Source organism: Fringilla coelebs (genome assembly GCF_963513975.1).
Source record: "Fringilla coelebs genome assembly, chromosome: 14".
In the NCBI taxonomy this organism is placed as follows: Eukaryota; Metazoa; Chordata; class Aves; order Passeriformes; family Fringillidae; genus Fringilla; species Fringilla coelebs.
This window is the reverse complement of record NC_140040.1, coordinates 4096292-4110722: the sequence shown is the minus strand read 5'-3', so window position 1 is coordinate 4110722 and position 14431 is coordinate 4096292. Positions and strand designations below refer to the sequence as shown.

At 43.9% G+C, this 14431-nt stretch overlaps 1 protein-coding gene across 2 annotated transcripts in view; it reads left to right on the top strand.

Annotated features, from left to right (window-relative positions):
* Window positions 1-13208: 13208 nt before the first annotated feature.
* Window positions 13209-14431, top strand: part of CDH13 (cadherin 13) — a gene marked incomplete at its 3' end in the record, with an annotated part of 437223 nt that continues 436000 nt past the window's right edge. For both annotated transcript variants that reach the window (XM_084215472.1, XM_084215471.1), the window contains exon 1: window positions 13209-13346. In XM_084215472.1, coding sequence (XP_084071598.1) covers window positions 13302-13346 — 45 coding nt within the window. In that variant the 5' untranslated portion in view covers window positions 13209-13301. The remainder of the gene's footprint in view (window positions 13347-14431) is intronic.

Sequence of the window (14431 nt, the reverse complement as noted above, 5' to 3'; positions counted from 1 at the left end):
CTGGACTTTTCCATGCTTCTCCTGTGCTCTTACAGAAACCTGCCAGTGTTTTCTGTTTCAGGGGATAGATTTACCCAACCATCATCTTCTTGTCTCTAATCACATCACATACATAGCAGAGAACTGAGCTGAGTCTTTACAAAACTCAGCTCAGAGATTGGGCTATGCCAGCAAGGAATAATTGAAGTTAAAGAACTTGGGAACTCTATTAAACCCTTTAAGGATATCTTCCTTGCTGATGTTCGGAAAGAAAATATTTCTGTATTTATTCCACCAGGAATTATGATTGCAGCAGTCTCCCAGAGATCCCCCAGAACAACATTCCCAGATGAGCCCCTTCCACCCAGAGGCTGCCAGCTCATCTAGAGGACACAATCTTGAGCCCAAACAGATTACAATGAAAGCAGAAAGAGGATCCCATTTGATCCCCCAGGTGCAAAATGCTTGGTTATTAAATACTAACCAAGTATAATTTTCCTGGGGCTTGGGTTGACTTTTGAATATTTTGTTAAAGGCTAGAATTTGCTTGACTAGGGGTGGAAAATCACACAGTTAGCTAAAACCAGATTCCCCAAATCCTCCATGAACCCTCTCTTTTTGCTGTTTCCACTTCGTGCAATATGAAAATTGCACACATATGGAGATGACTGGCTCTGTAGCCTAAAATTATTTCTTACTGAATCCTTCTCCTTTTTACAAATATGTATATCCTTATTTTTCTTTCTTTTTTATAGTGGATCCTGTCTTTGGCAGTTGGGGCAACAGTGAGATTACTGGGAGTCACCAGATGGTGCTATTGTACATTGTCTGTCTGGTTCAGTTCATCTGGTCATCAAGGGAATCTCCTCAAGAAATTCAAAGCATCAGGTGCACCAAAGCATTTGGTGCAGTCCCTACCAAAATCTCCAGCAAACCACATCTCTTACCTGAACTCCTCTGATGAAGAATTATGTTCATAGGTACGAAATCTAGGAAACTTTTTAGTTTCTGTGGGAAAAAACCCAAAATATTCTGTGAAACCAGGTCATCTGCATTTGCATTCCTCACGTGAGTAATGGTCAATGCTATGAACTGGCCATTTATGCCACAGTTATGAATTGCCTAAAGAAAATTCACAGTAAGAGAGAATGCCTGCAGAGAACATACCTGGAGACAAATGCTCCAGTTCTCTGCTAGGGAATAAAAATATTTTTGCCTGCTAGCCCAGGATGGAGATAAAGATGTGATGTTTGGATGCTTTATAATCCTTGGATAGTTCTGTCAACTGAACCAGCTGCGTACATATTGTAAAAGGCCTGAAAAATGTATCAGCCTGAATGTGTTCTCATGCTGCTTGTTTTGTGGCAAAGAGGAAGGAACAAGATAACCTGTCGTCTCTAACAGAGTCTTCCTTGCTGATTGAGGTTTATGTATTTCTTGGTGTGGCAGAAATGGTTTGGGATAAATTCTTTACAAACTGGGGGAGCAGGGAGCTAAGCTTGACTGAATGACATGAACTCAGGTTAAAATCCTGCTCAGCAGTGGGTGTTGGGAGAAGCAGAGTCTCACCAGGCTCTTGTGTAACCACAGAGCCATAAAATAAGAGGTGTGCCAAGGGAGAAAATCTGGCATAAATATGTGACAGCATTGATTCCTTTAATCAATGCCCTCAGGATGTATTAGCACTCTGCCTCCTTGCTCCTCTGTGATTAATCAATAGAAACACAGTTTCCAGGTAGGGCAAGTGTCACCAGCAGGCACAGCCAGCCCTCCAGGGCTTTTTCCTCAGTGTACAAATCTGTTTTGTCCGTTCTTGTTATGAGGTTTATGGTCTGCAAGGGTTTTGCACAAAGCAGCAGCAGGCAGTGCAAAGCCAGCTTGTGCTGCAGGATTGGAGGGTGCTGGGGAGGGATGGCAGCAGGAGATGGTGATTTTGGATATTGTCACATCAGCTCACACGCTGATGTTACTGGAGCTGGCAGGTTACTCTGGTACTCCACTGGAAAATTGATTCCCCAAACCCCAATATTTGAAATCTGTCCAATATTCCAGCAATATTAGGTCAAAACTGAAGGCTTTGGCTGAAGGATTACAATATTACACTTTGCCTCTCTGGTTTTGCATCATCATCCAAGTCATGACACTGTGCAAAAGAGTTCACAGTGAGGTAGAGATTTGAGGGAGAAATATACTTTATTTTCTTACACAGTTGGAAAAAGAGGTTATGAGAAGCCAGGATTCAGCTCCATTTTCTCTTCCATTTCAGCTGAAAGCTTCAAAAACTCCTGAGTTAGCTGGCTGCATACCTGTACAAAGACACCTACCTAAAGTTGCCTGAAAGTTACTGATCAACAGATGCCTCTCTATTGACCCTCTTTATTAAGCTGAAAATATTACTGGTGTTTTCTTTTTCTGTGCTAGTGATCCAATATCCTGTCATGGTAGACTAAGGCTCCTAATTTATGTGCTGGCATCTTTGGAATAAAGGATAAATTTGAAAAGTTGTCTGCAGCTCTTCTTCGCAACTGTTTTTAAATGTTGAAACAGCATTCTGTCTACATTGGAATTCTGCTTCATTATTTTCTTCCTTAACTTGATTTGTGATTAAACCCGTCTCTTCTCAACTTTCCAGGCTTAAAAGCTGTTTCTCAGGAAGTTCTTCAACAATTATTGTTTTCTACTTTCAGGCTGATGGCTCCCTGGCAATATTATAACTACAAGTTTTGAAATGGTGTTAGATAGATAAATAATGACATTTCCCAAAGAACATAGAACCTGACTGCTTCCTTCAGAGACCAGCTTTTATCACTTTCTAGTCAACTTACTTATTTAGTAAACTCCATTAAATTTCCATATAAGTAGATATCTTGAAGTCTTTTTTTCTGCTGAGTTTACTCTCTCCTTTTGCATCTGTTTTGACTGTTTTGACTTGGATCTAATCATAAGTAAATTTTATTTCTTCCTATTGAAGCTTGATTGCATATGATTATCTCTTAAGACACTTGGCATGTTTAATAACATTTGATTGCTATTGCTTTATATCTCTGGCTTTCAGTGTTCAATAGACTGAAAGAGTTAATTGTTAATAATTATTATTAATTATTGCTTCCACTGAACCAGCTTTCTTTTCTCAGATGCACCCCCTGCCCACTGGTTAAGAAACTCATCTGCACCCTTCATTTTGTTGTATCTTGCTTAAATACTTAAATTTTGGTCTCAAACTGAGGGCAATCAGGGAAATGCTGATTCCAGTAGCTGAGTCAGCATTCCTAAAATCCCCCTTCCTAAAATAAAGCAGTATTTTAGTTTGTGCATTCTGGTCTGAAGTTTTATTTTAATCCCTCTTTACTTAGTGGGAAGAATTACAAAAAGAAGATGAAAAAAGCTTAAAGAACCCAATTTTTCCTTTTCTACAGCACAAAAAGTTCACATCTCTCTGGGTGCCAGGCAGAGAGCCAATGCCTTGAGCTGATGTTTTATTATGGAATGTCCTTGCAGCACCCTGGATGTGCAGGGCTCCAGGGAAGGGTGGCACAGATGTGACAAACAGCTCAGTCCCACTGCTCCCAGGGCAGCCAGACCTCAGGAATGCTGTTCTCATGTGCCACCCACCCAGGTCCTTCCAGGATCAGCATTTGAGAGCTTTCACCAGCCCATTCTAGGAGCTCTTGTTGCCTTGGTGCTATTGAATCTCTTTGAAACCTGCTGAAAAGTGGGAAACTGGCACCTCTCAGCATCTTATTATCTTTGCCGCATCCTGAAACCATGATGCACAGATTTCCCCAGGGCTGCAGCTGGCCACTGCTGCTACACAAGGTGTGGTACATGAGCTTTAGGAGCTCATGTTGTCCATTTCTTGGAGCCAGACGTTGATCACTGTGAGGAATATTTCAGAAAACAAGTTTGGCTTCCCCAGATTCAAACAGCTCTCAGAAGAAAACATTTTTCTTTTATTCTCCAAAAGAGGACAAAAATAACTACTTAGAAAATATCTCTATTTCTGTAGAATACTTCTAGTCCTACGGAATAATTCTTATTTCTTTGGATTTTCCTTTTCCTTGCTAAGCTCTGTTCAGTGTCTAACACAAGAACAGCTGTACTGACTCCATCCATCTCACCTGCACTGCCTGAGCTAACAGCATCCTGACAGGAACACAGCTTCCCCTTGGCATGGCACAGTCCCTGCCCTGCAGCTGCACAGACCCTCTGTCCCCCCTGGGCATCAGCTGCCTGCATCCACTGCACTGGGGATGCTTTTCCTGATAAAAAAAAAAGGAAAAGGGTAAAATGATGGCCACCAGCAGAGTGAGATGGGGCAGCCTACACACTTCCTGCTCCTCCATGGGGAGGGACTGCTGCCTGCATGTGCTGATCCCTGAGATGCCAGCCTTTGCCACCATCACTGCTCCTGCACAGGTACCACTACCCCAGCAGCCCCCACCCCCCTTCCTTCTGCTCTGCCCCTTTGCCTTCTCAGGAATCCTTTTGTCATCTTTTAGGAATGCATTTACCCTGGTGCCTGAGAGACCCACAGCAACAGTGGCCATAAACAGATGCCTAAGGAGGAGCAGGAACAAGCCATTCTCATGATCTTTCCCCTGAGTGCTTTTCCAGCTTCCAACTATTTGCTGCTCAGGGGATTTCCTGATCTGATGTTGTTAGCTGAGGGAAAAAAGGTATTGTGGAGCTGACTGTGGCTTCTTTGATCTACTGGCTTGTCAGTGCTGGGTTCAGTTTAAAGTTGAACATGCCCAAAGCTGCTTTAATAAATGTCAGTGGATTGCAGCTCCCAGGAGACCGAAGATCCACTGCATGGCAGGCATGAGACTATGCAGCACTAGTTTTTTACCAAGTGTGGCCAGTAGAACATCTTAGATCTACCCAAAGCCCTATTTTGACTTAAAGTAGGAAAAAAAAATAAGGAATTTAGTACCTGGATGTGGGTCGTTCTCACAGCATTCCATCCCTCCTTCATTCCTGATTAAAAGAAAGCAAATTTCCAACCCACACTCTATCACTGAGCAGCTGACAAGGGACCTCCGAACAAGGGTTAAGTGATGCCTCAGAGCCCCAGAATGACCCACTGCAAGCTGTTTGCTTCTTTCTGAGAGGCCCAGTCAGCAAAAACCAGGTAATTTTATGGTCACAACCTGACCAAGGCGAGGTAATACAAGAATATTTGTTTTCTAGTGTTAGAAGATCCAGTTCCATCAATTCAAAAGGAGCTGTTTGTTTCACATTGAGGCTAAGCCTAGTAAAACATCCTAGATTGCCTCTTTCTTGGAGTACTGCACACATTAAAAGCTAAACCCAAGAGAGAGATTACAGATGAGCATGAGGCAAGGTAACCTTCTAGCATCCCAAGGGAGACAGCAAAAGGAACAGGTTTTTTTCTTCATATTTACAAAGGCTTAATGAATTTTACATAAGCAAGATACAAAATTGAAGACAAACAATGAAATACAAAGAGATCTCAAGATACATGATGAACCAAGAATTCATGCATAATATACAGGATTTCAAAGGCATGTAAAGAAGCAGTGTAAGAATCTGATGTTTTTGGTGTATACAGAGTGATTTGTTTGAGAAAGATTCTTCCTTAAGGAGGCAAAACTTGAAGATGCATCAAGCCCTATGCACCTTCTGGATGCAGGAGGACAGAAAGGATCCCCTGATTCAGGCTGAGCGCTACATTTTATCCAATCTGATTATCCTGATTAAAATTCCAGGTTATTTTCAGACCTAAAACACCCAAACAAAACAGCTTTCTGGTTATTAAAAGAACATTCAATTTTCAAATGTTAATTTTTCCACCTCTGCATCACAAGGACTTTTTTTTTCCTTAAGTCATGTCTAGATCTGCAGAGATAAACTTCCTCTAAGGCTATGTAATATCAGAGAACTTTGTCATAAATGGTTTGATAGGTATAGAAAATTCCGTGAGAAAGGGACATCCAGAAAATTTCCCAATGCAATTCCTACTTTTCAAGACTGAGAAAATTTATCATTGAAGAGAATATAATTGTTTTGAGTTGGCAAATCTACCAGTGATAAGGAGAGGTATCCTAAAATCAATTTTTGAAGCCAAACATGTGAGACTAATCACTTTATTTCCATGCTTAACAGGTGCTGATACCAGGGGGAAAATACTAAATAGCGTATGACACCCTTGAGAAGCATGTAAGATATTTATCTGCCTAAAAGCCATGACTGTTGCATAGAGAAAAGGTTGTGAATGTAAATGGGGAAGGAGTTTAAGACTGGAGGGTGAAACCTTGGTGCTGCTGCAATTGATGGCAATTTGGGTTCAGTGGGACAAGGATATCCCTGAGCTCGCCTCAGCCTGGCCCTGTCACAGAGCTGGGACTGCCCAGCCTGTTCTCTACAGGCTGGAAAATCAGGGAATCACAGAAAGGTTTGGGGACCTTAGGGTGAGACACCTTCCCCTAGCCCAGGTTGCTCAGATGTGCCTTTTCATTTTCTGGGGGAGGATTTGCTCAGGTCTCTTGCCCTCCTGCTGGAGCAGCCCTCTGGTACCTGACCAGTTTCTAACCCAAGACCACGCAGTTGTAGCCTTGCCCATGGCAAATGCAATCACATCTCTGATGGAGGGGATTTGCAAACATATTTTTATGATGGTGGCATGTGAAATACAGAGCTGCAGTGGCCAGGGCAAAAAGAAAAGCAGCTGAAAATGACATGAAAGAAAGCAGTGCCCCAGTCTCTTAACACCTCCAGTGCAAGCAGCTATGTCCAAAGTCAGGAGGTTTAACAGCTCTGGGCTGATGTGTCAGCTCAAGCCCCGTGCACAGAGATATTCAAAGACTGACACGTTCTCCCTCTCTCTCTCAACTATTTTATTCCCCCTAAAATATACTTATGTATCTGCTGTTCTTCTGTGAAAAGATGAAAGATTAAGCTGGCTTGTGCCTGGGTAAGAATGGTGAAATGTTCTACCCATAAGTAAGCTGTATATTCATGGCAGAATATTTTAAATGACCCTCATATCATAAGAAGGGATTTAAAAAAAATCCATAACTGTGAGATTTAAGAGCATATCTCTCACATTTGAATTTCCTAGCTGATATTTGGTTGGGCTTTAGAAACTGTCACACAATAAAGCCATTAAAATTCTGTGGTTAATTTATTCCTGCAGTATTAACTTTCCCATTACTCATGATGAATATCTTGAGTTTGGATATGTCTTAGAAGAACTTTTGACAGTGATAACTTGCTTTTTCTCCCATTTCCCGTGGAAATTTTTTTTTTTAATGTATAAAAGAGTTACTTTTCTAATAAACTTGCACAGTGAATTTTAAATAATGACTTTGAGGTAGTATAGTTGCTACCAAAATAGGCAATGATAAGGTCTTTTGTGCATTTGTTTGGTTAATTATTCTGATTTGTATTTCTGGGCAGAATTCAATATTACCGAGTCTTGGAAAATACAGATCCCATTGCCAAAACAAATTTTCTCACTCCTATATCCATTCATTTCCTAGACAATAGGTGAGGTCAGAAGGGAAACGAGGAGTCATTCCCATAATAATGGCAAACAACTAATGAGCTGCCATGCATCATATTCTCCTTGCATGAAGCTGTAATTGCTTCCAGAACACCTGTACTCAGGCCAGATACAATCACGAGTAGGAGGGAGGGCAAAGGAGCAGCGGTGTTCAAACGAGGAGGGAGAGGCACATGTGAGGAATGGGAAGAGGTAGCCCAGCCAAGGAGGAGATGCTGAATGAAGCTGTGGTTCAGTTTGGGGTTTGCACAATAACAGAGGGTCCCTCAGGAAGGACACAGGTTTTTTCAGTGCGCAAAAGAGCCAGTGCCTGAGGCATTTAGTAATTTACAGCTCTGGGTTTGACCATCTTTATGATCTTAATGGGGTCCCTTTGTGTTGTGCGCCTGAGTTTTCCTTCTGGAACACTGCAAGAATATTTTTCTATACCCAAATGCTGTGGGGAGGACACCTATGCTGATGGCCTGTGAGATCACAGAATCACAGAATTAATTAGGTTGGAAAAGATCTTTGAGATCATCAAGTCCAACCTATGACCTAAACCCACCCTATCAACTAAACAATGGCACCAAGTGCCACATCCAGTCTGTTTTAGAGCACCTCCAGGGACAGTGACCTCACCCATTCCAGTGCCTTTGGACTACTGAAAAGAGGGTAAATAAAGAGGCAGAATTCAACAGCCTGCTCATGGATAGGAGTGTAGGATTACAAGTGGCTGAATCACTGCAGACTGCTACTAAACCTGGGAGTTTTGCAGCTGGGGCAAGCTCACAGGACAAGATCAATTGCTGGGATTCAGCTGAAAGGTCCATAACAGACATGGGATAATACCTGCATTATTCCAGGAAACTCTTAGATGCTGGAAGTCAGCTGAGGAGCAAGAGCTTCTTTCACAAAGGGGTCCAGAGGGAGAAAGGAAATAAAACCAAACTTTTTACACAGAGAAGATGCTGTGGACAACCCAACCCACTGTATACCTAAGGCTCATCTCACTCCTTCCCCATCTTGATTCAGATGAAGGTTGAATTAAGGAACAGTTTGCTTCAAGTAAGGGTTAGAAATTTAGATGTACACTGCTGCAAAGTGTTACTCTAGAATGATTTGCAATAGCTCAGTTTTAGAAGTTCAACATAAATTTTGTTTATGCTTAAAGGGCTCAGGAATCCAAAAACATGCAAAACCCAAACAACAATAGGTTTTATTCCTGTAATAACTGAAAAACTGGACTATGTGTTCACAAGAACAGGGATTTCTTTGATTATTATTATTATTGCTTGTACAGAAAAGGGTGTGATGGTCCCTTAAGGATTTTTCTAAAATGTAAAATTCCTGTTTGTCTAACCATTTTTAGTCCTGTTCTGACAATGGAACACACCACACACCCTACTTCTTTCCACTGAAGTATCAGTTTGTTGTGTTGCCTGTGACTTGCCTGTTAGCAAAAACAAAACCCTTCTACTATCCCAGAGCTTGGGCTGGGATGTAGGGAAGCAGTAGACAAAGCATTCAGAAGTCCCCCAGGTTTTAGAGAAAGCTGAACTAATGACAAACTTTCTGTTGCCAGTAAGTCCTTCAGGTAAGAAAGTCTTGTAGCAGTTTGGGGTATTATAGAGGCCTTGGGCTGGGTACAAAGTGAAAAGCTGTGGGCTCAAATTCAAACTGCAACCCCCCCCCCCCCCCCGCCTTTTTCTGGTGTTTCTGTGAATCTTTCCCAAAGAAACTTCAGCAGCACTAAGACTGGAAATTCTGAGTATCTGTCCCCCAGAATAAAACATTATTGCAGCCAGTGGCCTCAGTTATTCCTGCTGGAGAACCTCAGGCAGGAAGATGGGATTTCTCCTCTATGGATTCCAGCTCAGCCCAGGTACATTTACTACAACTTCTTGTCCTACTGTCACACCCTCAGTTGTTGCTCAGGGCTAAAACCTTTTCCCAGGCTTAAAGAAAATACAACTTGGTGAAGCAGCCAGGAGGGTAGATTGCCAGTACCATGGCAGGGGAAATTAGTCCCTCTCTCTAATATCCAGGTTTCTCATGTGACTCACTTTAATGGGAAATTAAACTTCCCTTGTTCTGATAGATTCATAGCAGCTGATCCTCAGCTTTTACAAAATAGGGCAAATCTTCTGAAGGTCAAAAGGCATTTCTGGCAGCATGCAGTCACTCCCTCATCTGCTAATGGGTCTGTCTCTGAAAACTCCTCGTGTGTTGCAGGCAATTACTGCTGTTCACATTAGCTCAGCATTGGCCCCTGTGGCCAGAGAATGTCAGACAGAGGGACTGAGCTGATGTGTCAGTTTGCTCCACATTTTATAAGTGAAGAAGATGGCATTTTGTGTATAAAGACTACAGACCGTATTACACCCATCAGTTAGTATGGTTTTGGATCAGAAAAGGTCTTGGCAGGAGTTTTGTCACAAACCAGGACCCTCTCAGTCACTGCCTAAGCATACTACACATTTTGTGTTGGCAGGGAGGAGAAGCACAGCTCACTGTAAATGGGGAGGTCTGGACCCTCTCATTAACTATGCTTTAAACCTAAGGCCGTTGTTTCTATTACTGTTGCTCCATGGCACCTCAGCTTTATTCCATTTGTGAAGCAATGTTGGCCCAAGCTGGGGTTTAGAGAGAGCTCACCCTCCATCACCTGCAGTTTTGCCTCCTGTCCAGCTCCTCAGTAAAGCTCTGTAGAGTTTGAACCTCCTCCTGCTACCTACAGCTGAGACAGAGGCACCAGCTATTAATTTCTAATTAATACCCTACCAGCTCTTCATTCATAACCTAATTAGCAGAGAAGACTCTGTGCCTAACCCCAGAGGACACAGCCAGGCTGGGGGCCCACCTGCAAGGGGTCAAACCCCTGATTGCAGCGGCTGCCCCCCTCTCTGCAGGGACCCCCAGCAGCCAGGGCTGTGTGTGCAGGAATTCCCTCGGGTGAGCAGTGCCAAAAGCCGTTTCCCAGCGTGGCTGGGCCCTGAGGGTGAGCGCGGCCGCCGGGCACAGCCGCCCTCACGCTTGGGCGCCATGTTGTGCCAGGCCTTGGCAGCGGCTTGTGAAGGGTAAACCCCTCCAAGAATGGTTAATTGTTGCCCCAGGAATGGTTAATTACCCCTGTAGGAGTGGTTATCACACCTCTAGGAATCAACAGTTGCCCTTTTAGGGGATAAGTAAGAGTAGCTGTGATGCCAAAGCAGGAGGGACAGGCTGCAATGGGAGGATGAAGAAGCTCTGTGGACCTGGAGGCAAAAGGTTGGTGAATTTGGTTTTTATGAAATGATTTTCTCTTTAATTGTTGCTTGACTGTCTCTGGAGGTAAAGGGCTGTAGTATATGGCTTGTTTTGGCTGGGAGAGCCCCTTGGGGAGGCCAGGCTGTGGTGCCCGGCCCCTCAGGATGTGGAGGGGTGCCGTGGCTGCAGGGATGGCCGTGCTCCTGCAGGACCTTGGGAACCCCTCACCCTCCCTGTTCCCCTTCTGCCCCCATGGCCATGCTCCTGCAGGACCATTGGGAGCACCTCACTCTCCCTGTTCCCCTCTCTGCCCCCATGGCCATGCTCCTGCAGGACCATTGGGAGCACCTCACCCTCCCTGTTCCCCTGTCTGCCCCCGTGGCCATGCTCCTGCAGGACCATTGGGAACACCTCACCCTCCCTGTTCCCCTGTCTGCCCCCATGGCCATGCTCCTGCAGGACCATTGGGAGCACCTCACCCTCCCTGTTCCCCTTCTGCCCCCATGGCCATGCTCCTGCAGGACCATTGGGAACACCTCACCCTCCCTGTTCCCCTCTCTGCCCCTGTGCTGGGATGGCCCCACAGTCATGTTGTGCCCTGTACAGAAAATAACTGCTCATGTTGGCTCAAATCTCATGTCACATAATCCTGCAGTGAATCATCTACCCCATGACTTGACTTCTATTTTTTTTTTTTTAAGTGTGTCCCTTTCCTGTAAAACAGGATGCAGATATGCCTTTGTTTCTTTCAGCCACCACCTATTTCTGGTTGGTCTGGTAACTCACTCAGCTGTTTGGCACCTGTGCTGGGGTTAAGAATGTCCAAATCCCAGTGCCCCCATACAAAGGCTGTGCACACTGTGGAATGGCTGGTGCTTTTCCGTGGGATTTGCCCTATAAACCCCACCCAGCCTGGCTTATGAATTCCTAGGTGTTCCTCTTGAGTCTGGGAATTATACTTGGTGGCAAACTGACTCCCTGAAAGAAAAGGGAGGTGTCCAGTCATGTATTTCTAGTCATAAAGAGGTCTAAGATTTTTCTTTTTTACCCTGCTAAACTGGCTTTCTGCGTATGCCAAAAAAGAAAAAGAAAGCACCCTACCTGCTTTTTTTTTCCTCTTCATGTCTAAGTAGTGAACCTTTTGTGGTTATGTAGAGCATTATTATTGCTGCTGGTATTTCCTGCTAGGTTTTGTTTGGATTCTATTCCAACTCGAATATTAATTTAAACTCATGTGTAATGGAGGAACTGGAACAGAGTTATTGCTGCCTGTGAGGGTTTAGACTTGGAAGGACAGTGTTTTCCCTCAGTTTTGGTCCAGTGGGTATGTAAAGGAAGATGTAAGCTCTGAGCAGTAGACTAGCAGTGGTTGCATCAAACAACATTATTCACAGCTGGGAGCTCCTGCTGATGCTGGGGAGCTCAAAGTGGTTGGCAGCTCCTTTATCCCTTCTATCTGCTACCTGCCTTTCCCTCCCCACGTTTCCTCTCATCTCCACCAGCACAGCAGCCACCCGTGGTGGGGCAGAGCAGAAAGTGGTGGCAGCTGGCTCTGCTGGATGAGCAAGTGAGGGAAAAACATCACTGATGAGAGCTGAGGAGACTTTTGATCCTTCTAGAAATGGGGGAAGGGTACTGCTAAGTAACCTTGGTGACTGCCAGGAGACAACTCAGAAAAGGACTGGAGTGTTGTGGTACTGGGGAGTGGCAAGGGAGGTGGAGTTGGAAATGCACTCGGGGGATTCATTCCTAATCTTTGGTCCATCTGCCTGTGTTGCTTGCTGGGCTGCAACATAACCAATCCAGAGAAAGCAGGTCCCCTCTTTCAAACAGGAAAACTTTTTCTAATTGAAGGGCATGCACCTTTGAAACTCTGTCCTAGATTCTAGTTTGTTGAATTAAAAGCCAATTCTGCCATTACCTGAGCAGTTAATAAAATCTATTGCCTTATGATGCATTTTTTCTGCAGGCTAGAATGGATCTGTCTTGGTTGTGATTTGTGAGATTGAGGGGGAAAACACAAAATATAACCTGTATTTCTACTGCACAGAAAAATCTCACTGTGTTCTCCTTGTAAGGCTTGGAAGTAACCAAAACTGCAGAGGTCATTTTTTTGAATTATTAAAAATAAGTTTACCTTATTAACATTTTAATAAAGAGAATCCCTTTGCAGTGGTGCTCAGAGTTGCTCTTATTTCTCTCTGTTCAATTCCATTCTCTAAAAGGGAAAATACTATTGAGATATGTAAAGCATGATGTTAGGTGGAAACTAAACAGAAATACACCAAAGCAAAAATGCTTTCTAAAGGTGCTGTGTTTGTAGAGGTGCTTGCTCAATATGTGTGATGCAAAATGGGGATGCTTTGTGAAGAAATCATCCTTGTAAAGCCATTGGTTCTGGTCATCAGACTCTATCCAATGCTTTAGTGATGATGCTGCTGATCTATTTGGGAAGTTGGCTGGCTCTCAAGGCAGAGTCTCTTCTCAAAGGCTGTTTCACAGTGAAAATATGCTCAGTGCAGCCGAGTGCATGAATGAAAAAGCCTCTGGTACCTTCTAGTCTGGCAAAATGCAGCACAAAACTCAACTTACTCTGTCTTTTCTGCTGTCCCAGGTAAGAAATGTGTGTTTTTTCCTTGCTTTCTTTCGTCTCTCTGCTTTTGTGCATTTGGATTTGAAAGTATTTGTAATTCAGCTCTGATTTCTGAGTAATTATACATTGCTTGAATTACTGTTTAAAGATGCAGGATCTCTGCTCTAAGCCAGTTGCTAGGAATGCAGGATCTCATAGTTCCCTGATTTACAATTACAACCAATTTGCTGTGTGATATATAGCATTTTTTTGTTTCCCTTCAGGAAGGGTGGTGGGGGGAATCTTTCAAGTGTCTCGGTTGCAGCTGCAGCGGCAATATTTTCTGTCATATCAAATGCTGCAACTTTGATTTGCCTCTTTTCTCTGTGCCTTGTGCTGGGTAGTAGGGTTTATAGACTCTTACAGGCACCTCACATTATTTATTGCCTTTTTTTTTTTAATAAAAGAATTGGAGGGGGGGGGAATATGGAGGAAAAATAAAATCAGACCTTGCAAAAGGCTCCCTTCGCCGTACTCTCCTGATAGATGTGTAACACTCCGTTAGTGACTTGCTGTGTAGCCTTTCTCTTATTAAATGTAATAGATCCCCCTCTGCCAGAAAGCAGAGGAAAAAACACCCAGCCTTAAAATCACGGAGCTGCCGGAGCCCCGCTGCTGCTGCCTGTCAAAGCACAGGGACTCACTGGGCTTTCACTTCTCGGCTGGTCACTCTCTTTTCCTCTCACTGCTGTCACAGGGCTCACTTTTGGGCAGCTCAGAGCAGGGTTGGAAATCCTTTGTTGTTGTCCAGCTTCAGTGCATTCTCTCTCCTTTTGTCTCAGGGGCTCCGTAAACTTGCGTTTAGTGTCGGTGGGCTGAGATCCTCTGCACTGAGCAGGGATGAAAGTTAATTCCTTTTTGAATCGAGTGGGTTTGTTAACCCTTGGAGGGTTGGTGGGGTTTAGTGTCAAAAAAGTGCTTGGGACACTGAGCTTGCCCCCCCGTGTTTGTGTAACTGCAATCTCCAGCAGACGTTTGGTCTGCTAATCCCAAACAGGGCAGTGAGGAGAAAAACGGTGAGGGATCACCACTGGGAGAGCTTTATGACTAGAGCAGCTGCACAGAGT